This window comes from Suncus etruscus, chromosome 18 (genome assembly GCF_024139225.1).
Source record: "Suncus etruscus isolate mSunEtr1 chromosome 18, mSunEtr1.pri.cur, whole genome shotgun sequence".
Lineage (NCBI taxonomy): Eukaryota > Metazoa > Chordata > Mammalia > Eulipotyphla > Soricidae > Suncus > Suncus etruscus.
Genome location: NC_064865.1, coordinates 1,439,327 through 1,464,954, shown reverse-complemented (window position 1 = coordinate 1,464,954; position 25,628 = coordinate 1,439,327). Strand labels below are relative to the sequence as shown.

Here is a 25,628-nt window from a genome sequence, read left to right as displayed (position 1 = left end):
ACAGGAGAGAAACATGGAGTCGAATATCTTCTCACCTCGTGGTCTCTCTGGACCTGCCAAAACCAAAACCTCTCTTTATCCTACCATTTCAAATTCAGCAGGGAGGAGGGGTTGAGTAAGAGACAAAACCTACCCTACCTACCCAGGTGGACTTTTACAAGTCAGAGGAAGTTGGGGAATGCCTTTGTTTTGGGTAAAACCAACTTGTAAACAAACTACAACTTGTAAATAAACTAGGGATAATCTTTGTTTTGGGTAAGACAAGGTATAAACTAGAGAAAGGCCTCATTTTCATACACACCACACACACACACACACACACACACACACACACACACACACACACATGCTCTGGTGAGTGATTGGCAGCACTCAAGGATGGGGGAGCTGGAGGAGCTCTATTCAGTGGAGGTCAGCCCTTCCAGAAGAATCTTCTTAGGACGGCTTATTGGCCTGGTCGCATCATCACCTCCCCACCTGTCCCCTCACCCCCATCGTGTGCTGCTCTTGATCAAGAGAAGCTAAATTTCAGGCCTTGCTGAGAAGAGGGCTAGAGAGGGGCCTAGTCTGAGGAATTGTCAGCAGGAGCCTGGAACTCCAGATGGGGCAGCAGTTCAGCTGGGAGGAGGCCGAGGCGGCTGGTGAACTGGATGTGGCTGAGCTGCAGGACTGGTACAAGAAGTTCGTGGTGGAGTGTCCCAGTGGCACACTCTTCATGCACGAGTTTAAGAGCTTCTTCAAGGTCGAAGGCAATGGGGAGGCCATGAAGTATGTAGAAGGCATTTCAAGCCTTTGACAGGAATGAGTTAAGGTGGGGTGGGTCCGGCATAGCCTGCCCCTCTGCCTCCTCCCCTGCCCTGTATTCTCCCCACAGCTCACTTTGCATCATCCTGACCTTCCTTCCCTCCTCTCTGACTTTCTTCCATCACTCTGCTTTCTTCTGAGTCTCCAATGTTCTATTTCGGGGTCTTACCTAAAACATTTTCATCTGTGTTGAGGCAACATCAATTGATGCCATGATGTTGGTCTCAGACACCCAACTATGTATCTCCTATATCACAGACACCCCAGTAGTCTAGCTTCTATTCATACCCATCTGGGACCCAGCACACCCATCTTCCCACTGTGCCCTTCCAGAACCCTCCCTCTCTCATCCTCGGACTTCTGAATTTGTCTTGTTCTGTTTGTTCATTTGCTTTGTTTCTAACTGTTGAAAGGCATGTGGTTTAGGCCTCTCTATATTGGAACAGGTGTGTGTGTGCAGAGGACTATGCACAAAGAACAGGACTGTGTTTTCTGGGGTTTCACTTTTGTTTTATGGGCCATGTCTGGCAGTGCTCAGGGATCATATATGTTGCTGGGTGTTGAACCTGGGTCAGCCATGTGCAAGACTCTACTTGCTGAACTATCTGGTTCCTTTTCTGGTTTTGTTTTGGGAGATAGAGGGGGAATCACTCCTGATTGTACTCTCAGCTCCTGGCTCCATGCTTAGGGGCAACCATGGATGTTGCAGTGACTGTGGGATGATCACTAGTGCGAGAGGCATGCCAGATGCCAGGGAGGCACACAGCCTGAGCCATCTCCCTGGCCCAGGATTGGTATCACTCCCTCCAGAGTATTCTGAGAAGCTAGAGATCTATGAGAAAGGAACGAGCTGGCTGCTGGCTTCATCTGGGTTCATGTAGGCCAGGTGTTCCCCACCTTGAATGCTGGAGGTACTTGCAGAGACAGGATAGAGAGAAGTCAATAAAGGGTGGGTTCAGTGCTAGTTCCGCCAACTCCTCAGGTCTTAGAAGAGCTCATGAGACCACTTTCCCATAGGGATCCTTCAGTCCTCTTCACTCAAAGAGCTTAGATTCCAAAAAGCTCCTTGTAATTCAGTTGGAAAACAGAACATTCTCCTCTCTTGATCAAAAATTATCCATCCCGGGCACTAGAGTGATAGAATACAGTGGGTTAGGCTCCTGCCTTGCCAGAGGCCAACATGGGTCCAATCCTTGGCATCCCATGTGACCTCACCACCCACCTGCCCAGAGCACGTCAGACTAATTCCTGAGAGCAGAGCCAGGAATAATCCCAAAACACAGCTAGGTGTAGGTGTGCCCCCCACAAACAACAACAAAATTGTAGTATAGTCATTCATCCCAGTGCCTCTGGAATCCTTGAAAGTCTTATTTTTGCCTCAGATGTCCATTCCTGACAGGGTGGGGTGGGGTAAAATCATCATTAATAAATAGCCTTAATCTTGGCTGAGTGGCTGGGGAAAGCCCCTTCTGCCTGAGCATCCCTGCTGCCATCAGGCCAGCTGCCAGAACATTAGGGGCAGGCAGGCAGGCAGGCAATGTCTTCAAAGGCCACTCAAGCGCCTAGGGTACGAACCCCAATAAACTTCTTCTTGGAGTGCTCAATGAACTTCTGGCTTCCTGAAGCTCTTATTCTCTGCAGACACTCACCAAAGTTATCTTTCTGCCCCTCCTTCCCTCTGGCTCAGAGAAATTCTAAAGGTCTGTTTCAGCTGGTGATGGAATATTTAAAACATTTGCCTCAAATACAGCATCCTGGACCACCACACCAAGCAGCCTCTAAGGACCTCTAGGTGTGGTCTCTAACATTCTATCCCCCCCAAAAATAAAGGATGGCTTCAATATGTCCTTTCATCTGCTTCCCAAAGTATCATAGCCCAGAATCAGAAGATGACTCAAAAGACTGAGCACATGCTTTGCAAGCAGGAACTCCAAGTTCAAATCCCAGCACTGCATACTTCCCCTGAACCAAGGTACATGCCAGGAGATGCCCCTGAGCACCACCAGGTGTGCCCCCCAAACCAAACTGCCTATCCCCAAAGTCAAATGAAGTCAAGTAAGTATTCATGACCCTTCATGGAGAGAAAGTACAGCAGGCACTTGCCTTACATGTAGCTGACTAGGCTCCATCCTCAGCATTTTATATCCCAGCACCCCAGATCACAAGGTCCATCAGGAGCGATCACTGAACATCACCAAATGTGGGTCAATCCTCCCCACCCCAGTGAAGAAGAAGGAAGGCTTCCTGAAGGAGGAGGGGCTCTTGAACTGAGCCTTGAAGGGAAGCAATAGTCCTGGGTGATCATGGAGGGACTATTACGGGGAGAGAGAGGCTCCAGAGTTGGAAGCCCTGAGTCAGGGGGGCGGGGGGGTAGTCCTGAAGAGGACCGCCAGCTGCACTCTAAGAGGGGTGCAGAAGGGGTCTCAGTCCTCTCTCCCCCAGAACAACACTATCGACTTCCTGGATATGTAGCAGCCCTGAAGCTCGTGCCGAGGGGCACCCTGGAACACAAGCCGAAGTGGACCTTTAAGATCTATGACAAAGGGGCCGGGCGGTGGCGCTAAAGGTAAGGTGCCTGCCTTGCCTGCGCTAGCCTTGGACGGACCGCGGTTCGATCCCCCAGTGTCCCATATGGTCCCCCAAGCCAGGAGCAACTTCTGAGCGCATAGCCAGGAGTAACCCCTGAGCGTTACCGGGTGTGGCCCAAAAAACCAAAAAAAAAAAAAAAAAAAAAAGATCTATGACAAGGACCACAATGGCTGCATTGACCATCAGGAGCTTCTGGACATTGTGGAGGTCAGGGGTCAGTGGTGGGTGAGCACAGAGCCTTTCTTCCTTCCTTTCTTTTTTTTTCTTTCTTCCTTTCTCTCAGAATTCTTTTGTTCTAGTGAAAATCGTATTTTCGGGGCCGGAGAGATAGGGCATTTGCCTTGCATGCAGAAGGTAGGTGGTTCGAATCGAATCCTGGCATCCCATTGATTCCCAGAGCCTGCCAGGAGCAATTTCTGAGCATAGAACCAGGAATAACCCTGAGTGCTGCCGGGTGTGACCCCAAAACAAACAAACAAAAAGAAAATCATATTTTCACCTCTTTTGGGGCCACACCCAATAATTCTCAGGACTTACTCCTGACTCTGATCACTCTTGGCATTATGGAGTGCCAGGATTAAACCCAGATTGCATGTGCAAGGCAAGTGCCCTGCCTGCTATATTATCTCTCCAGTTCTGACATTTTAATCTTTAAAAATTATTGTGTGGAGTCCATACTCAGCAGTGCACAGGCCTGGAGCTGGGGAAGGCAGACGTGCAGTGCTAGGGATGGACTCTAGGTCACCCTGGGTCCTGTACATGCTTCCTGACCATGTAAAAATCAAGTTAGGAAGCAATTAGAAGCAGAGAACTTGGAAACTCCCATCCGTTTGGGAATCAAGCCATTCTAAATACCAAAATAAGATGACACACACATACCACATTACCGACTGGATACTAATGCAAATATCCTAGAGCAAAATTTGCTGCTAAAGTTGGATTTGCAGAGACAACCAATCTTTTTATTGTTGTTATTTGTTTTTGGGGGCCACACCCAGAAGTGCTCAGGGATTACTCCTGACTCTGCAATCAAAAATCACTCCTGGCAGGCTCGGGGAACCAACCATTAGGAATTCTGGGGATGGAACCCAGGTCAGCCACATGCCAGAAAAATGCCCTATCCACTGTGCTATCACTCTGGCCCCAAGACATCCTGTCTTAAAATGTACACATTGGGGGTGAATTGCATGGCTGAGTTCAGAAGACCCCAAGTTGGAACCCCAGCATCTTGTACTTACCCATCTCAGCAGCCTTCCAGACCAGAAAATGAAGCTTGCTTTGTGCCATAAATTTTACCTATCAGGGATGCGCTGGAGATGCACACCTGTGACTTCCAGAGCCCAGCCAGGAACTACAGCTGAGCCCCCAGCTTCTCTGCCTCCTCCCCAAGCCCCTGGTCCTATGTGGTCTCCTGGGAGAAGAGGTCCTGCAACGGCGAAGAGAACGCTCTGTGCCCTCCCACCTATTACTTGACACACATCCCCACCTAGAAATACCTCATAGTCTCTCCATCACTTCCTCTGTGGAGCAGAGATACACCCATAGGAGGCAACCCAGCTCCAAAACACATCTGGGCTTTGATTTTCTAGAGTGAAACACAAATATGGCATCCATATTGGTGGGAAGTGGCACAGAGGTCAGGAATGGGCTAAAGAGCTTTAGGACAGTTCCTTTGGGTCCAGATCTGGACTCTGTGGTCCTCAAAGGCACAGCCAGGAGTGACCAGTGCTGGGAGCTGAGGTTCCTGGGAGAAGGGATAGGGCAAAGCCTTGGAATCTCATCTGGGTTTTTCTCCCACAGGCAATTTGTAAACTGAAGAAAGCCTGCGGGCTGGAGCTGCACACACAGCCATCCTCCCAGCTGCTCACGCCGGAGGAGAGGGTGGATAGAATCTTCCTCCTGGCGGATGACAATGGAGATGGTGATTGGGGCAGGCAGAGACCCTGGCCTTAGGAGAGGAGACTCCACAGCACCCCACTTTCTGCCCATGTGACCTTGGCAGAGACCATGGCCTTAGGAGAGACCTCCACAGCACCCCACTTTCTGGCCATGTGACCTTGGCAGAGACCATGGCCTTAGGAGAGGAGACCTCCACAGCACCCCACTTTCTGGCCATGTGACCTTGGCCAAGGCCCTCCACCTCCTCAACTGTTATCTTATGTGAGATGGGTATGGAGAGAATGTCTGGAAATAGCAAAGCACAAGAGGCTTGAAAGAAGCCCTGGGACATGCCTCAAAGGGTTGGGCTCCTGCTTTACGTCAGTCCCCCAACCCCTGAGAACCCCAGGAATAGACCCTGAGCACAGCCAATTGTGGCCAACAAAAGAGGATGTTTGTCAGAATGATTAAACAAAGCTCTTTTGGAGTTGCTGATGGCACCAGGCAAGAGAAGCTAGGGACTTAGGATCAAAGTCCATGGGCTAAGGCGCTTATCTTGCATGCTGCTGACCTAGGTTCAAATCCCTAGGACCACTTATGGTTCCCAGAGCAAAGCCAGGACAGATCTCTGAGAACAGACTTAGGAGTAAACTCTGAGCATGGCTTGGTATATCCCAGGCCCAAAGAAGACAGGGTCAGAGAGATCAGGCTGACAGTTAACCTCTCAGCTCAGACTCAGTGCTCTGTGTTCCCATCTGGAGAGTGGGGATAGTTGTGATTGAGAGGAGTAAATGGTATCAAAATACAAGCATAGCTGGGGCTGGAGAGATAGCACAGGACATTTTGCCTTGGAAGGGACCAACCTGGGATGCACCCTGGTTCAATTCCTGGTATCCCATACGGTCCCCAGAGCCTGCCAGGAGCAATTTCTGAGCAAAGAGCCAGGAGTAGCCCCTGAGTGCCACTGCTTTGATCCAAAAAAACAAACAAACAAACAAACAAACAAACAAAATATCCAGGCATGGGACTGGCTGGAAACGCATCCACAAGGACCTTTGAAGCATTTCCAAGTAGGCAAAGAGATGACTCAAGTGGCACAGTTCATATGCAGGGCCTTAGGCTGGATCCCTGGCACTACACAGACCCCACCTACTCCACTGGCAGAAGTTCAGGGCCTTCTCCACACCACCAGGATGACTAGATGTGTCCTCCTATTAAGATATTTAATAAAATTAAATATAAAGTCCTGCTAGAGAACATTTCCAGAGAGCATGGTGGGCAAAAGTAAAATTCCAATTGTTTTGTTTGTTTGTTTTGGCCCTGGCTCGGGGGACAATATGGGGTTCCAGGATCAAAAACAGATTGACCATGTGCAAAACAAGTGTGTCTACCCTCTATAAGTGGAGACTTACCTGACAGTGCTCAAGGTTTAATCCTGGCTCTGCACTCAGGAATTACTCCAGAGAATGCTCAGTGGACTATATAGGATATTGGAGATTGGGCCTGGGTTGGCTGGGTGCAAGGCAATTGCCCTCCCTATTTCTCTAGTCCCCCAAACTCCAATTCTTTTGCAAACAAGATCCCTCACAGAGACCCTTAAAGGTCCCAGGAGACAGTAGGTGAGGTTTTATCTCAGACCTAGATAATAATCAGACCCCCCTCCAACACTCACCTACTATACCCACTCTCCCATGTGACCCACCTTCCTCCTCACAGGCCAGCTGTCTCTAAGTGAATTCATTGAAGGCGCCCGTCGGGACAAGTGGGTGATGAAGATGCTGCAGATGGATCTGAACCCCGGGGCTTGGATCTCCCAGCAGAGGCGGCAGAGCGCCATGTTCTGAGGGGCCTGGGCCCTGGAGCTCAAAGGGAGTCCACAAGCCCTTTGGAAACTGTAGTTACACCCAGCTTTTCTGAGGAACAGGGTGTTCTAGCTCAGACTTCTTCTGCCCACATTTCCTAAATTGATCTTCCTGTGGGTGCTTGGGAGGGATGCATTGTTGTTGGGTTATTTATTTATTTATTTTTTGGAGAGGGGAATAGGGCCATACCTGGAGATGCTCAGGGGTCATTCCTGGTAGGGTAGGGACCATATGTGGTGCCAGGTTTGGAATGAGGTCCCTCACATAGTCCCTGTACTGTCTCTCTGGCCCTGCAAGACTGTGGGTCTGAAGAAGGCAAAGGGTGCCACTCATTTGGAGGGATTTCCTGGTGGGGAAGGGAACTGGCTTCTCCCCATTAAGCTGCTCCTGGGACAACTCAGTGCTTCTTCCTGATGGTCCCCAGAAGTAGCAGCAAATGTTGCAGAAAAACATACTGAGAAGGCAAAGGCAAGGGGAAGCCACCTGGATGAGAGCTGGGAGCAGAAGTGGAGGACGAAGGCTTGTCAGGAGTCAGGGTAGGGGTAGATCATGAGATAGGGCCTGGGGTCCATGTCTCAACCTATCCTACTTGCCATCATCAGGAATTACTTCGTAGAGAAATTACAACAGCTCTAATTTCTAACTTCATAGTAGGGCTGTGCTTGAAGGAGATGTCTTGGAGCTTTAGTTCCTGCCAGCACCCCCAGTCACCCTTTCAGTCCCCACCCAGCGTGATTCCCCAGCACAGCAAGGTGAATCTTCTTTAAGGATCCTTTTCTTGGGTCAAAGCCACAGTACAGCAAGTAGGATACTTGCTCTGCACATGGTCAATCTGGGTTTGATCCTGGCATCCTACATAGTCCCCAAAGCCCACCAGGAATAATCCCTGAGCACAAGCAGGAGTAAATTCAATACTGTTGGCTGTAACTCCCAAACAAAATAAGGCAAAAAAATCTCTTGGGGTGGAGAAATAAATAATACAGATGTTTGGGTACTTGCCTTGCACTTCTCTAACCCTAGTTTAATTTCCTGAGCACCATCAAGGGTCAATTCTGAACAGAGAGCCAGGAAGAAGCCCTGAGCTTCCAGGTTTGGCTCCTCCCACCTCACCCCACTCCCCCCGCCAGAAAATAAAAAAGATTATTTCTCTGGATGGAATTAGTATACTGATCTAGGTCACTCTTTGCCTCCAACTTCTAAGTGGCCCATGACATCCATTTCTCTTCCCTAACCTCCACATTGACATGTCAGGCTGTTTCCATATTGCTATTTTTCTAGGTGTGGAGCAAATTTGGTTTGGTTTGGGTTTGGGGCCACGCCTGGTGGTGCTCATGGGTTACTCCTGGCTCTGCACTGAGGAATCACTCCTGGGCGAATTCAGGAGACCAAATAGGATGTTGGAGATCGAACCCAGATCGGCCACATGTAAGACAAGCATCCTACCTCTTGTGCTATCACTCTGACCCCATGTGAAACTGTTTTTGCTATACTTACTCTGTATACAACATTATAGATCCTGGTTTGATCTCCAGTATCACCAGATGGTCCCCAGAACCTTCCAAAAGTGATTCCTGAGCTCTTTTACTCCCTGAGACAGGACTAAGTCCTGAGCATAGCTGATTGTATGCCAAAGCCAAAAAAATAAATAAAATAAAATAAAAAAGAAACTACATTAAAAGAAACAGTGCGGCTTAGAGAGCCCAATGGTCTGGAATGCAGGCTTTGCTTGTAGGAGGTCTGGTTTGATTCCTGGCACTGCATGGTTCCCCAAGCACTTCCAGTAATGACCCCCAAGCATTGAGCACTGCCATGTGAGGTCCTGAAAACAATGAAATGAAAAGAGAGTCATTCTTGGTTGCTGGGGGCTGAGGAACTCATTTGAAAAGATACGTTCTCATGTTTATGTGTGAAAAATAAATCTATGAGATCTAACCTGGAATTTCAAGATCTGACATTCATCTGAAGTTTCCTGTACAAATAAATGTTAGGGGTCAGAGATAGTTCCAGCTGCCATCCTCCGGGCAGAAAAATGGCTCAGCTCCTCACCAAACTCCAAAAGAAAATGATGACCACTGGTAGTTTCCAGATAGCCCGTTCCAAGCTAATACCCCTGCATTCTCAGAAAGGAGTGGGGGTGGGGACAGTTGCCCTTTGCTTGAACTACAGCAGCCCAATCCCACATCCTACACCAGGGGTCCCCAGACTATGACTCACAGGCCATAGGCTGCCTACCAAGGACATTTATCTGGCTCACAGGGTATTTTTGCCACTGATGCCTGTCCTGCTTAGCAGCCAACTCGTCCCGGGCCCGCAGTGCACATGTGTGGAATGGACACCACACTTTCCAACTCCCCTCCTTCTCTCTGCCTCTCAACTTCTCCTCTCAGTCTCAGGCAGGGGGTCCTCAAACTACACCCGCCAAAGGCAGGCGCCCATAGATCACATTGAAATACTGGTAAATTGGGGCTGGAGAGAGCATGAGTTAAGGGCGTTTACCTTGCATGCAGAAGGTCGTGGTTCGAATCCCGGCATCCCATCTGGTCCCCTGGGCCTGCCAGGGGCGATTTCTGAGCATAGAGTAAGGATTCTGGCTCTATGCTTAGAAATAACTCCTGGCAGGCACAGGGGACCATATGAAATGCCAGGATTCTAACCACGGTCCTTCTGCATGAAAGGCAAATGCCTTGCCTCTATGCTATCTCTCCGGCCCCGCTCATAGTTTTTTTTTGTTTGTTTTTTGTTTTGGTTTTTGGGCCACACCTGGCGGTGCTCAGGGGTGACTCCTGGCTGTCTGCTCAGAAATAGCTCCTGGCAGGCACGGGGGACCCTATGGGACACCGGGATTCGAACCAACCACCTTGGGTCCTGGATCGGCTGCTTGCAAGGCAAACGCCGCTGTGCTATCTCTCCGGGCCCATGAGAATCGTTTTTTTTTAAAACTATAGTCTGGCCCTCCAATGGTCTGAGGAACAGTGAACTGAACCCCTCTTTAAAACGTTTGAACTGACCAAACCCAAACCCTGGATCCCCAACCTGAGAATTTGCACAGTTTCCTGCACAAGCACCAGGAATCAAAGCCCTCCCCCCAGGAGTGGCCCTAATGCTGCTCTGGCATCAGCTTGCTCCAGGATAGCTTCATGTGCGATCCTAATGGCAAAGAAGCAGCAACAACTTGATCTAAGGGCAGGTTGCCCTACCTCGCTACCTAACAGTGAGATGAAATCAGAAGATGCTCTGTGACACCACAGCTTTGTCTTAGAAACTGTGCAAAAACTCATATCTCTAATTACAGAACACTGACTACAACCACAACTGAGTAGAACTTTTCCTGGAACCATAAAGAAAGGCCTTGGGGTTGGACAACTAACATGCCCGAAGTCTGGTCTTATGACAGTATGCTTCATGGGTAGAGACACCCTGTATCTCTTAGGCCAAGGAAATTTCCTTTCTAATTTCCCCAATGTTCCCTGCACCTATGCAAACAAAACAAAACAGCAGCAACAAAAAACATGCTATATCTCCCCCCCTTTTATAAAATTGTTATTTAGATCTTCTAGATAGGGGCTCTCACCTTTTTCATAGAATCTAAGAACACAAGCCATTTTATTTTGCCTCATATTTCTATGTCTTCCTTCAAATTGAGAAAAGAAAACTATGTGGGTGGGACACAGGGGCCAAGTAGTCTCAGATGCATTGAGTGGGGGAAAAAAAAGGTCAGAACTAAATACCAAAGAAAATGACAATAGAATCAAGAGACCCAAATTATAACAAGCTAAACACAAAGTGGACCTGTTACATTGGTAGACCAAGCGGAGTGGAGGATAGGATGTGTGATGGGAACTCTAGTAGAGGGAGGTCAACACTGGTGGTGGGAATGGGCTTAATTCTCTGTCACTATATGCTTGAAATACAACTGTGAAAGACTTGTAATTCAGGATTAGAGTGATGGCACAGCAGTAGGGCATTTGCTTTGCACGCAGATGACCAGGACAGATCCAGGTTTGATTGCTGCATCCCATATGGTTCCCCGAACTTGCTTTCTGAGTGCAGAGACAGGAGTAACCCCTGAGTGCACAATCACACAGATACACTTGTGCACAGATACGAATACATGCGCACAAATCCTATACACATGTGATCACTCATATGTTACATAAATATACTCACAGTCATACATAACATATACACACTTGTGCATATTCAAAATACATATTACAGCTGGTCATTGGTCATGATTAATCTCTGTACTGTCATTCGAACATTGCATCTCGGGAATTGGAGAAATAGTACAGTGAGTTAAGATGTTTGCATTGCACACAGCCAACCCAGGTTTGATCTCCAGTACGCCATATAATCTTCTGAGTCTCATGAGGAGTGATTCCTGAGCACAGAGCCCAAGTTAAGCTTTGAAATATATCAGGTGTGGCCCCAAAAGAAATTAAAAAGGAAAGTTGAGGGCCTGGAGAGATGGCACAGCGGCGTTTGCCTTGCAAGCAGCTGATCCAGGACCAAGGGTGGTTGGTTCGAATCCCGGTGTCCCATATGGTTCCTGTGCCTGCCAGGAGCTATTTCTGAGCGGACAGCCAAGAGTAACCCCTGAGCAACACCAGGTGTGGCCCAAAAATAAAAACAAAAAAGGGAAAGTTGGGGCTGGAGAAATAGCACAGCATGTAGGGCGTTGGCCTTGCTTGTGACCGACCAGGGTTCCATCCCCAGCATCCCATATGGTCCCAGAAGCCTGCCAGGAGCTGTTTCTGAGCACACAGCCAGGAGTAACCCCTGAGTGCTACCTGGTGTGGCCCAAAATCCAAAAGAAAAGGTTGGGAGCTGGAGTATAGTGGATAGGTTATTTGTCTTGCATGTAGCCAAGCCCTAAGACCCCATAGGTCTCCCAAAGCCACCAGGAAAGATCCCTATGTCTAGAGCCAGGAGTAAGTCCTGGCCCAAAACAAAAACAAAAGCAAAATAAGTTCCTTCAACTTTTCAATGCTCCTACTAACTAAAGCAACAGGAAGCAAAATTTTTGCTTTTTAACTTTTTATATTTTATTTTATTTTATTTTATTTTATTTTTTTTTGGTTTTTGGGCCACACCCAGTGACGCTCAGGGGTTACTTCTGGCTATGCGCTCAGAAGTCGCTCCTGGCTTGGGGGACCATATGGGACACTGGGGGATCGAACTGCGGTCCGTCCTAGGCTAGCGCTAGCAAGGCAGACACCTTACCTCTAGCGCCACCGCCCGGCCCCCTTTTTATATTTTATTTAAACACCATGGTTTACAAAGTTGTGCGTAGTACAGTTGTTTCAGGCATTTACCAATTCAACACCAATCCCCCTACCAATGTAACCTTTCTCCCACCAATGCCTCTAGTTTCCTTCCCACCCCTCAGCCTGTCCCCTTAGTAGGCACAAATAGTTCAATTTATATTTATATTTAATTTACATTTCTTGCCACAACTAAAGGGCTAATAGAATTATCAAAAAATACTTTAGTAAAAGAAAATTTGTGATAATTCTTGTACCTTACCATGGGGTGAAGGTTTACTAAGTAAGCTGTTTGTTGCTATGTTAAGCATTCTGTGTTACTGTTTTCATTTGTTTTTGGTTTTTTTGGGTCCTACCTGGCAAGCTTAGGGGTTCCTCCTGGCTCTATGCTCAGAAATCGCTCCTGGCAGGCTCAGGGGACCATATGGGATGCCGGGTTTTGAACCACCGTCCTTCTGCATTCAAAGCAAAAGCCTTACCTCCATGCTACTCTCTGGCCACTGTGTTACTGTTTTTGTTGAGCTTCTGTGTTAATTGAGCTTAGTTCTTCCATGATACTTTCCCATCTAACTTGGGGTGTTTCTACTGAGCTCTCAATATTGAGGAATTTGGTGGTGTTGCATGGCCATGTATGCAACCACACACTCCAGTAACTACAGGATCTGTGACTACTGAGGCTTCTGGCAGTAGTGGTGAAGGAGATTGCCCACCTCTACTCCAAAAAGACCCCAAGTTTTTAGCCTCTGAACTGGTGTACTGGAATTTTCATTGGTTTGGTGTCTCTGCAGAGATTAGTTGTGAATAGTGAAGTTGGACTGTTTGCACGGTGGGGTGTGGATGTGGCTGCCAGGGCTTTGGTAGGGCAGGGACTCAGTCTGTCCCTCTTCCAAGAGAGCCAGCTTTCAACCAGAAGTCTAGTGTACTCATGAATTATAGTTTAGTTTATTTGGGGGTGTGGTGGGCCAACACCTGGCAGCACTCAGGGGTTATTCTTGGCTCTACACTTATGAATTGCTCCTGGCAGGCTTTGGGGGGAACATATGGGATGCTCGCAATTAAACCCAGGTCGGTCCCAGGGCCTCGTGAGAGGCAAATGCTAGCTCCGGCATCCCATGAATTTTAGAAGCTTGCATCTTTCCCAAGATTAGTCATGAGTCTGTGGAGCTGGGTTGATGAGCTTACATGCAGAGACTATGGGATATAGGTGTCACTTTTTTTTTTAATGGGATTCCTAGGATCGATCTTGGGTCAATAATGTTAAGGCAAGTTAAATGCCTTAACTCTTGTACTATCTCCCCACCCCTGGGAGCTATTCTTTTAACGCATTTCTGAAACCTGAGGAGGTGCTTCCTAAAAAACAAACAAACAAACAAAAAAAAAAACCCCAGAAGCAAGAAACCCCTGTTGTTTTAATTTGATAAAATTAAACCCAATACAATCAACACAATACCTGCAATTTACACTTAAGAAAATTTCTCTTGGGGCGGGAAGAGTGGGTGGGAGAGAAATTGGGGACATCGGTGGTGGGAAATGTGCACTGGGAAAGGGTGGTGTATATTCTATGACAAACTCAACCTTGAACAAATTGGTAGCCATGTTGCTTAAATAATTATATTTTTAAAAAAGAAAAAAGTAAAAAAGAAAGAAAGAAAGAAAGAAAGAGGAAGAGGAAGAAAAGGAAGGAAGGAAGGAAGGAAGGAAGGAAGGAAGGAAGGAAGGAAGGAAGGAAGGAAGGGAAGAAGAAGAAGAAGAAAGAAAGAAAGAGAAAAAGAAAGAAAGAAAGAAAAGAAAGAAAAGAAAGAAAGAAAGAAAGAAAGAAAGAAAGAAAGAAAGAAGAAAGAAAGAAGAAAGAAAAGAAAGAAAGAAAGAAAGAAAGAAAGAAAGAAAGAAAGAAAGAAAGAAAGAAAAGAAAAAGAAAGAAAAGAAAGAAAGGAAGGAAGGAAGGAAGGAAGAAGGAAGGAAGGAAGGAAGGAAGGAAGGAAGGAAGGAAGAAGGAAGAAAAGGAAGGAAAAGAAGAAGAAAAAAGAAAAGAAGAGAAGAAGAAAGAAAGAAAGAAAGAAAGAAAGAAAGAAAAGAAAGAAAGAAAGAAAGAAAGAAAGAAAGAAAGAAAGAAAGAAGAAAGAAAAAGAGAAGAAAGAAAGAAAGAAAGAAAGAAAGAAAGAAAGCTTCTCTCCATCACCCTCCCCCAGTGCAACTCTTGCATCACATTCATGCCTCTGCCATCACTGTCTCCACCTAATTCCTTCTCCACATTCAAAGTCAGGGCTAGCTCTGCATTAGACCTGCTCACAGTCCTTATCCTGCAGGAATCTGTCCACAGCATCTCTCAGATCTCTCAGCAGGTTTTACTGTGCTAGTGCTTGTCTTTTTTTTTTTTTTTTTTTTTTTTTTTTGGACCACACCAAGAGGCGCTCAGAGGTTACTCCTGGCTCTGGGCTCAGAATTCACTCCTGGCAGGCTTGGGGAACCATATGGGATGCCGGGGATACAACCCGGATCTGTCACAGGTCTGCTGCGTACAAGGCAAATGCCCTACCACTGTGCTATCACTGGGTCCTTTTTGAGGGGAGGGGGGAGTGTTGCTTGTCTTATATGCTTCTCCATCTGCCAGCAAATTCCTTGTATGTGTAACATGACTAATAGGTGCTTGTGGAAGGGAATCAGGACAATCTCACAAGTGGACTCCAGGGCCCTTGGGCAGGGTCTCTGGCTGAATGAAGCACTGGAGTGGAGCTTGGGACCCCAATCAGGGTTCCTGGTTCTAGCTCCATCTAGAAGAGTCCATAGTCAAAGTGAAGATGGAGAAACTGAGCAGGAAAACCTGGAAGAAGCTTGATGCCAGAGAGATGCCAAAGGTATTCCCTCAGGTCCATCAACTGAATCACCCAGAGATTAAATTTCATCTTTCACTGTCCCCTGCTTTGCACTCCCAACATTGCCCTTCTCTGCTTGCACCCCAAGAGACCAGCAGAACCTTTATCTAAGCAGCTTTTACCAATTATCAAGATAAATAACTATGCAGAGAGCAGAGGAGACGGTTCAGACATGCTTTGCCTTGAGGAGCCTTGGGTTTGATCTCTATACTAACTACAAAGTCCTCTGATTGCTCCCTCTCCATAAGCAGAGAGCAGCCCCCAAGTTCCATCAGGTGTGGACCAAATGAAATAAAATAAGAAATAAATGAAAATAACAGGGCACCACCACAGACACCCTCGCCCCAGAACTGATGCAGTTGGGGAGTGGGCTCATTCATCCGAGAGCCCCTGACACCTCGCCGATTTCCCCTCCTCCTCTTGCACCCCACTCTGAAGTCTGCGCACGATGCGGGTGAGATCCAGACTCCGGGTCAGTGTGTCCAGGAGCATCTGATCCTTCTGGACACCCTCCATGAATTCCTCCAGGGACAGCTCCCCTGGTGGAGAGAAAGGCAGGCATGGAAGGAGAACTTCACTGAGGCCAGGACCTCCGCACCCCAGCTCCATCACCAGCAAGAGTCTGGCAAAGGGGAGGCAGAAGCAACATTGGGGGAAGCAGCTGGAAGTGAAGCAGGCAAAGCTTCAAGCTGGGGTGGGGAAGGAATTTCTGAAACACAGCTGAGGAGTGGAGCAGGGTGGAAAAGGGGATGCCCCTGCCTCTCACCCCTTCCTCAGCTGCCTTTCCATCCCGGGCACCCCAGTATCCTAGGGTCTCCCAACAATCTCCTCACCATCCCCGTTGACATCAATTCTGGTAAACACGGTTTCTGTGAACTCCTCAGCAGTCATGGTGGAGTCGCTGCAGGGGTTAATGGCTCGGATGGCCTGGGGAGGAAGGAGAAGGTTTGAGAAAACCTGCCCTAATTCTGGGCTAGGACAGGCAACCCTTGCTCCTGGGCCTTCCAAGATACCCGAATGCAGGGAGGCAGAGAAGCAGATCTGGGACTCGAGGCCTCTCTAGTCTCTGGGTACAGGTGAGGAAACTGAGGCGGAGGGAAGGAACGTCCGTGGCTGCAGCATCAGAACCTGCAGGCCCAATGCTGTCTGTCCACTGGTAGACAGCAGAACTTGGGGCTGGAGACCTAAGCCTGGGCCTCTCAACTCGCCCTAAGTGCCAGGTGCCTGTCTGTCCCCTCTGATGATGCATCCAATGCCACACTGCTAATGGCCCACTCCCCAGGCCTCACCCCTCTAATGACCTCTCTCCAGTGAGCCAGTCTCTCCTTCTAGTGGACCTGCCCCTCCATTTTCCCAGCCCCTCAAATGGCCCCACTCCACCCACCCAGCTGTTTGCAGCTGCACTTACCCTGATGATGGTGAGCAGCTCAGCCCGGTCGATGCATCCATTGCCGTCCACATCATAGAGCTTGAAGTACCAGCGCAGTTTCTGTTCCACCTTGCCCTTGAGAACCAAGCTGAGCGCCGCCACATACTCCATGAAGTCTATGTAGCCATCCTGGGAGAGAGGCGGCCCGTGAGTCCCCATCCAAGCTCCAAGCTCCCTTTCCGAGCTCCCTCGGGGCTGGCCCCTTGGCGTGTGCCCCTTTCTCATACTCTGGATGACCCTACCCTGAGGATGGGGTGGAGGGAGGATCAAATCAGATGAACTGACTCTCTCTCTCTCTCTCTCTTTTTTCTTTTCTTTTCTTTTTTTGGTTTTTGGGTCCCACCCGGCAGCGCTCAGGGGTTACTCCAGGCTCTATGCTCAGAAATTGCTCCTGGCAGGCTTGGGGGACCATATGGGATGCCGGGATTCAAACCACCATCCTTCTGCATGCAAGGCAAATGTCCTTGCCTCCATGCTATCTCTCTGGCCCCTGAATTGACTCTCCTAACTGGGTTGAGGGGCTGCGACAGCATCTTCACTGGCTTCTTGCTTTTTGTAAATTGAAACGATTTCTCATCTGTTTATAGGACTGTGTATACTTCAGAAGTACTGTTTTGAGGTGTGTGCATCTGCCTCAGCTATTTACTTCCTGGGTGCTCAGGCTTGAGCCCTTCCAATTGCAAAAAGGAGTAGAGGGAGTGCCACGGAAGAATGGCCCTGAAGAGTGGGGATGTGTGAGAGATGAACTCACACAGGTGCAAATATAGGTAGGAGGGACAGAGGGAGGCATGAGATGCTTTCGCAGTCTTACCCCGATTCTTCTAACTTGCTTGAGAACCTGCTTGCTAAATATTGTGCTAAGTGGGGACTCAGGGCTCAGAAAGATGGGACTGTGTGTGTGTGTGTGTGTGTGTGTGTGTGTGTGTGAGAGAGAGAGAGAGAGAGAGAGAGAGAGAGAGAGAGAGAGAGAGAGAGAGAGAGAGAGAGAGAGAGAGTCAGTCCTGGTTTCTTCCAAAGAGGCTGGAGACTGTGGCCTCTAGGACAAAGAACCCAGTATGTACCAAGCCCGAAGTTCCTTCCTACAACAGTAAGATATCACCACCTTCCTCTAGAGCAGGGTCTCAAACTTGCGGCTCGCGGTCATTTGTGGCCCGAGGCTGGCCTTCAAATATCGCAGTATTCATGATTATTCGGTTACCAAATAATTGCAATAAAAATCGCATTAGTAAGAAAAAATCACATTAAACATTCACATACCCCCGAGCAGTTCCGTTTGGGTATGCAAATGTTTAATCAATTTTTTGTGATTTTTTTTTTTTGGGGGCCACACCCTGCGGTGCTCAAGGGTTACTCCTGGCTGTCTGCTCAGAAATAGCTCCTGGCAGGCACGGGGGACCCTATGGGACACCGGGATTCAAACCAACCACCTTTGGTCTTGGATCGACTGCTTGCAAGGCAAACACCGCTGTGCTATCTCTCTGGGCCCGCGATTGTTTTTTTACTAATGCGATTTTTTTTTTTTTTTTTTTTTTTTTTTTTTTTGGTTTTTGGGCCACACCCGTTTGACGCTCAGGGGTTACTCCTGGCTATGTGCTCAGAAATCGCCCCTGGCTTGGGGGGACCATATGGGACGCCGGGGGATCGAACCGCGGTCCTTCCTTGGCTAGCGCTTGCAAGGCAGACACCTTACCTCCAGCGCCACCTACCCGGCCCCTAATGCGATTTTTTTATTGCGAATATTCGGTAAACGAAATCCTTTATACGGCCCTGCGTCTTTGCCTCCTGTGGCCCCCAGGTAAATTGAGTTTGAGATCCCTGCTCTAGGGGTTGTTGTGGTATTCAGTGAAGTGGGGTGTGCAAAGCGCTCTGTGCATCCTGGCTCATAGTATCCTATCATGCATATTAGCCGTGGCTATAGAGGCCACAATGCCCTCTTTCTAGCCACTCAGCTGCCACATCAGGACAGGCGGGAAAGATGGTGAAATCACAGAGCATCCAACTCTCTGGGGGCAGCAGCAGCAGGAGGAGAGGGGCTGGGGGACTTCCTGGAGGAGACAATGTCCCATCAGTTCTGAAAGGCATTCGTCATGGGGCACGGTGGGGCGCAAGACATCCCTGTGGAATATTTCTCCAGGCCCTCTCCAAATGTAACACTAACCCTCTTGGGTCATGGCAGCCCTCTTGCAGCAGAATTAGGGGAGCAGGGAACACTGACTGGATTTTACCCATCTCCCCACTGCTGCCCGTCTTCTGCAGTGGGAGAGTGAAGCTTTCTCAATTGAAGGACAGGAGCCCTGGACTCAGCTGTGAACCAGGACTCCAACTCCCTTCTTCCAATCCCGACTGCCAATGATTTTTTGTGGCAGAAGGATCCGAGGAGAAGGGCCAGACTCATGCAGTTGTCAGAAAGCCAGTATGCCAGCAAGAGCCAGCAGGAGCTGGGCATTGCTATTGCTGCTGCTGCTGCTGGAGCTTGGCAGTGACAGAGCAGGATGCCGTGAGGATCAATCCTTCAGTTGTTCTGATCACAGTGAGCACTTGGAACAGGGTGTTTTCCCATCATCAGGGGCTTTCACACATCCTGGATCATATGCTGCAACCAGCCACATTCCCAGCATTTTTGTCAGCATGGAGCAAACCCTGGGCCACAATGCTTGGGGAGACAAGATGCTACTAGAAGGATGTGCCCTGGGCCAGGGCTGGGGTGAGGACATTTCTGCTTCTCTTTTGTAGAACTTTCCATGTTTTTGAAAAGATTTTTAATGAGTTTTATTACTTTTGTTTTGGGGTCTTTCACCATACGGGCGGTGCCTAGAAAACCATAAGTGGTGCCAGGTTCAATCATATGCAAGGCCTGTGCCTTAGTCCCTGTACTATCTCTAGCCCATTGTTTTTTTGTTTTCTGGTTTTTGTTTTTTGAGCCACATCCGGTGATGCACAGGGGTTACTCCTGGCTATGTGCTCAGAAATCGCTCCTGGCTTGTGGGACCATATGGGACAGTGGGGAGATCAAACTGTGGTCCGTTCTAGGCTAGTGTGTGCAAAGCAGATGCCTTACCACTTGTGCTACCGCTCCACCCCATAGCCCATTGGTTTTGTTGATAAAGATAGCTGGTGGGGGGGGGGGGCTGAGCGGTGGCGCAGCAGTAGGGTGTTTGCCTTGCATGCGCTGACCTAGGACGGATTGCGGTCTGATTCCCCGGCATTTCATATGGTCCCTCAGCCAGGAGCAATTTCTGATATTTCTGACCATATAGCCAGGAGTAGCCCCTGAGCGTCACCTGGTGTGGCCCAACAACAACAACAACAACAAAAGATAGCTAAGAAGCAGGGAACTAGCCCAAATGGTAGAGCACATATCCAGCATATGCAAGGCCCTGAGTTGGATGCTTGCATGTTGTGGCATCCCTGACCACCATGCCTGCAGCCCTGATAACTCTCCAGCACTGCTGCTCTAGCATTTATAACCATGCAAGCTGCTGGGGATGGCCCCATTAAAATGTTTTTCTAAGTAAATCCAAGGACTAGAAAAGGGCAATGGAAAAGCCATGTGCTGTTGTTCTCAAAGATGGAAAACAAGGAGACAGACTTGGACAGATACACAGCCCTTTGCTTCTGTTTCTGCACAGGAAGATGACATGAATATTTCTTGGTGGTTGGGACAGTGTAGGCAGCTCAGAAATAGCACATGTGCCTTGTATGTGGAGGTCCTGGCTTTGATCCCTGGAGCTACCACCAAGTATATATAATAGGGCTTGGAGCCCACTCCTGGCAATGCTCAGGGCTTCCTCCTGGCTCTGTGTTTAGGGATCATTCCTAGCGGGATTCAGGGAACCATATGTAGTGCTGGGGGTGAAACCAGCGTCACAGCATGAAAGGCAAGGGCACTACCCACTGTGCTGTCTTTGACCTGCTGCTCCCAGCTTGCTTCTAAGGGGGTTCCAGCAGTGCTGAGCTGACCCTGTAGGGCTACAGATCAAACCCAGGTCTTCCTCGTGGAAATCACCGGCTTTTTGTTTGTTTGTTTGTTTTAATTTGGGAACCACACCAGCATTTCTCAGGGACCACTCCCAGCTCAGTGCTGGGGAACCCAGTGGTATAGGGAGTACTGGTGGTCCAGCATTACCTTCAGAACATGCTGTCCACTTCCTTTAAATAATCTCCTGACCCCTCAAACATCATTTTAGTTGTACTCGTCTGAGGTCATTGTACCCCTTAGCAACAGTGCTCACACTGCCTGTGATGTGACCAGAACTGCAGCTGGGAAGAGATTTCAGATGCTGTTTAATGTATGTGTAGCATCAGGGATGAAATTTATGGCCTTTTGCATGCAAGGCAGGTGCTTTAGTCACAGGGCCATTTCCGGCTCCATTAAAATACATGAACTGGGATAGGGGCAATAGTATGGTAGGCATACCAGTAGGCATACATTTGCCCTGCATACAACCAAACTGGGTTCAGTCCCCCAAGTCTACCAAGAGAAACTCCTGAGTGCAGACCCAGAAGTAACCTCTGAGCAACACTAGGTGTGTGGACCAAAACAAAACAAAACAAAACAAAACAAAACATGAACTGAGGACTGGAGGGATAATGCAGCATGTAGCGCATTTGCCTTATATGTGGCCAACCCAGGGGCCAGAGTGAGTAATAACACAGTGATGGGGCATTTGCCATGCACGCATTCGATCCAGTAGAGACCCAGGTTCAATTCCTGGCATCCCATATGATCCCTAGAGACTTCCAGAAGTGATTTCTTTTTTTTTTTTTGGGGGGGGGGGCACAACCGGTGACGCTCAGGGGTTATTCCTGGCTATGCGTTCGGAAATCACTCCTGGCTTGGGAGACCATATGGGATGCCAGGGGATCGAACCGCGGTCCATCCTAGGCTAACACAGGCAAGGAAAACACCCTATCACTATGCCACCGCTCCAGACCCAAGAGTGATTTCTGAGCACAGAGCCAGGAGTAACCCAAGTGTTGCCAGGTGTGGGCCAAAAATAAACCAACAAACCAACCAACAAACAACAAGTGGCCAATCTAGGTTCAATCTTAGCCAATCTCAAGTTCAATATGGTGCATATGGTCCCTTGAGCCTGCCAAGAATGATCTCTGAATGCAGAGCCAGGAGTAAGCCTTATCCAATGCCAGGTGTGGCCCCAAAACAAACAAAAATGTGATCTGAGAGCTACCGTGTGCACTTTGTGAGCTTCACATCAAAGTGTGCGATCACTGAATGTTGCCGCAAAAGACGCTGGAGCATCACAGCCAGGTGTGCATCCCTTACCTCCGCCGCAACGAGCATGGCTTAGTGTAACTGCTCCACAACCATGCATGTACCCACACTGGGATATTGAAACAGCAAGAACAGCAGGGAGGAAGAGACAGGAGGAGAGAAGAGTATGACTGTGTAAGCAAGTACTGCAGAGGCTGCAAAGACATGCTCATATAAATGTGTGTGACCAAAGATAAAACTAGTCCTTATGCTCATGATTGTCATGTTCCCTACAATAGGACATGGATCTTCTACTGTATTGCAGGAGCTGTTCTGAGTGTTGGAAATTCAGCAATGAACAGTGGGCAATGACTGCCTGCCTTGACCAGAGAGACAGTGCAGGGGATAAGGCACTTGCCTTGTCTGTGCCTCGTGGTCCCTGGAGCACAGAGCTGGGAATGGCCCCAAGCACCAGCAGGTGTGACCCACAGCCCCCTCCCTGTGATCCCTGCCCAATGGAGCTCAGTGTCAACAGCACATGGACATAAGTCTAAATGGCAGTTAATGTCACATGTCAGCAGATGAGGTGCCCTGGTGTTGTGTATGTAAATATTTTGGGGATTATTATGTTACTGACCCTACCCTGATCAGTGATTGTGCCCTACCCTAGGGTGTGACCTGGCATTCTGCCCCCACCCTAGGGTGGTACCTGATTCTGCTTCCACTATTGGGTGGTATCTGATCCCACCATTGGGTGGTACCTGGTTCTGGGGGATAAAAACAAGGGTCTGTGGAAGGCGAGGGGTGGTTGGCTGGAACTGAGTCTGAGACCTTGGACTTCAGTGTAGCCCACCGAATAAAGCTAATATTTCCACAAGCCTGACTGCGAGCTGTTTACCCGCCATTTCACCTCAGAACCGTCGGCTGTACAGGGTAGCAGACGCGTGCTCCGAGCTGGAGGGAAAAGACCTCATCCTCCATCCCTCCATCAGTCAACCTCTTCAGGGGCTGACTTGTAACACCCTGGTTGAGAGTCCTGTGAATGCAGGGGAAGGGGCTGTGTTTAGCCCCAATGAAGTAGGTTTAAAGCAAGCTCTGAGGGTGTCCATGGAAGGGACAGGGCAGAGACTGTGGCACAGGGTGGGGTAGGCCCCTGAGAAAACCAAGCTTTCTTTGAATACTGGAACCCGGGTTCCACCCCAGCAATGAATAAACCTTACCCCCGGCCCCCCAAGCAAAGGACTTAGACTAACCCTGAGCATGGAGTGGCTCCAAACAAAACAAGTCCCAGAATTTCTGAGGAAACAGGGCCCAGGTTGCTCATGTACCTAGGGAGGGGATGTGCTGGGCCTAATGGGAAGGTCAGAGTGGTAGTTATGAAGTCCTTCAAGGTACAATCTACCACCGAAGGAATGGCCTCCACAGGCAAGAAGAACATGTTGGGGGTGTAATAATTGTTCAACCTTTACTCTCCTTATCTCTGCTTAGTAGTGAGCACTGTCAGGAGAATTGGGGGGTTCAAGGCATCCCCTCTGCAGTCCTGTACAACTCTGCACCCCTCAGGAAGGCCCTTCAGCACTGTCTTTCCCCCCTTGGTGCTGCATTCAAAGCCCATAATCTTCTTTGACCTCGACCTGAAATGCGAGTGAGTTTTAAATAGCTTCTGAGCTGTAGCTTTTCTGTGGGAGCCTCATTGATCATGGATCTGGGCCCTATAGGTAGGGTTGGGGGTGCCCTCTCTAACTTGTAGTAGACATGGCAGGACTTCATCAGATCTGCAGGAATCAGGCTTGTGACTGTGGTTCTACCACTGCAGCTGAACTGAATTTCTACCCACAGATGGAAGATTTGCTGTTGGAAAGTCCACACGCATCTTCCCAGATACCCTCAACATCTGTGGGCTAGGCAAGAGGCATCCATACAGCCACAGGGAGATGTGATGGAGAAGAAAGACTTCAGCTCACCTTGATGGTGAAAACAAGAAACTCAAACCTACAGAGCCCACCTCCCCCTTTCACGCCCCCGCTGTCATCAGGACATCCCACAAATGCATCTAAACAAACAGTCAGGAGACCGACCTGGAGCCAAGATAACTGGGGACCAAGTAACCTTGCCTCTTCCCCCACTCTGCAGTTCCCAGATCATCCTGGGGTGGGGTGTCCAGGTCACAGGCACTTGTCCTGCTCATGCCCCAGACCTGCCAGCAGGCTCCCTGCTTGCTCCTCCTCCTCACAGCCTGTGAGCTCTGACCCACACATAGCATTTATGGACAGTGCCCAGTGGGGGCTCAGGACCCTTCAGGGTTCGAATGGGGTTTTTCACCTTGCAGTGGGTGTGTAATAGGCAGGTATTTCTTGAGCTCACAGACTGCTCAGTTCTCATGGCTCTGATCTGTGAACCACCCCAAAATCCACCCTCCAAGTGTTTGTGAGTGGGCCAGGCCAGAGTCTAACTCATTTCTGAATCACGGTCAGTGCTTAATGCATGTGGATTAGGGGATTCCCCGATGTGGGTGGGTAGCCCCCCAAACACACACAACACAGAAAAATTACAATCAGAAGTCAGTGATAGTACAATGGGTAAGACACTTGCTTTTCATGCAGCCAACTAAGATTCTATCCCTGGTATCCCACAAACCCCCCCCCCCCCAAAAAAAAGGAAAGAGAGGGATGGGAAGGGAAGAAAAAAATTCATTGGGCTGGAGTGAGTACAGTGGGTAAGGCATTTGCCTTGCACATGCCTTTCTAGGGTTTTATCCCTGGCATCCCATATGGTTCCCTGAGCCTACCAGGAGTAATTTCTGAGTGCAGAACCATGCCATGAATAATCCCTGAGTGCCACCACCTGTGGCCCCAAATCTCCCCCCCCCAAATATTCCACAGTCACTCCTCCCACACTCTGTCCTCTCCTGCCCAAACTCTATACACACACACACACACACACACACACACACACACACACACACACACACACACACACAGTGGGGCTTCCCCAGCACACTCTACCCCAACCCTTGCTCACTTTGTTGAAGTCAAAGGTCTCAAACATCTGCTCCACGTACTGGCTGGCCCACGGTGTCAGGTTCTTGAGGCCAAAGAACTGGCGGAATTCATAGAGCGTGAGCTGGCCCGAGGGGCACTCGGACATGAACTTCCTGTACCACTGATGGCACTCGGTGCTGCTCAGCTCCTCCACCGACTTGCCCTCCATCACATTGCCCATCTTTGTTCACTGAACCAGAGGTCAAACAAGGCCAAATGGCCCCTTCCCCACTGCTCCCTGTTGGGTTACTGAAACCGGCCGGCTAGCAGGCCAGAGTTCGGCAGATCTGAGCAAAGATGGGCTTGACTGGTCAGATCAATCTGGGCAGAAGGGAAAAGTGACTGGGCGTGGGGCGGGGGCATGCAAACCTGCACCCAGACCCAGAGAATGCCAGAGCACTAGCATAGAAATGCTCTCACCAACTCCTGACCAGCCTGTTCCCCTAGACTAGAGGAATGAAAATAGAACAAAGCTTGAGGCTCAGAGGCCCCAGATTACAGCCCTGAGTTGACAGGTGGGAGAGGATTTTCCTAACCTGGTTGCAATCTCCTTATCCCGCCTTCCCAGGCAGAGCCATGCCCAGCCTGTGCCCATCTTGTGCCTCTCCTCCTGAGACGAGGTTTTTAATAAAAAGCCTTCCATCTAGCAGGGCACTGAGGAGCCTGTTAGAAATAG

The 25,628-nt window shown here is 49.0% G+C and overlaps 2 protein-coding genes across 2 annotated transcripts; one reads left to right on the top strand and one right to left on the bottom strand.

Moving 5' to 3' along the window:
• Positions 1-601: 601 nt before the first annotated feature.
• GUCA1B (guanylate cyclase activator 1B) lies at positions 602-7,115 on the top strand. The gene is given in 7 exon segments (XM_049765206.1): positions 602-780; positions 782-811; positions 3,210-3,265; positions 3,268-3,350; positions 3,553-3,600; positions 5,194-5,314; positions 6,988-7,115. Coding segments are annotated over 7 exon segments (645 nt in total).
• An 8,527-nt stretch (positions 7,116-15,642) lies between these two features.
• GUCA1A (guanylate cyclase activator 1A) lies at positions 15,643-25,133 on the bottom strand. Its single transcript, XM_049765205.1, has 4 exons — positions 24,933-25,133; positions 16,679-16,828; positions 16,104-16,197; positions 15,643-15,809 (listed from the first exon to the last, which is right to left on the bottom strand). Exons 1-4 carry the CDS (start codon positions 25,131-25,133, stop codon positions 15,643-15,645), a joined length of 612 nt encoding a protein of 203 aa, XP_049621162.1.
• Between the last annotated feature and the right edge of the window lie 495 nt (positions 25,134-25,628).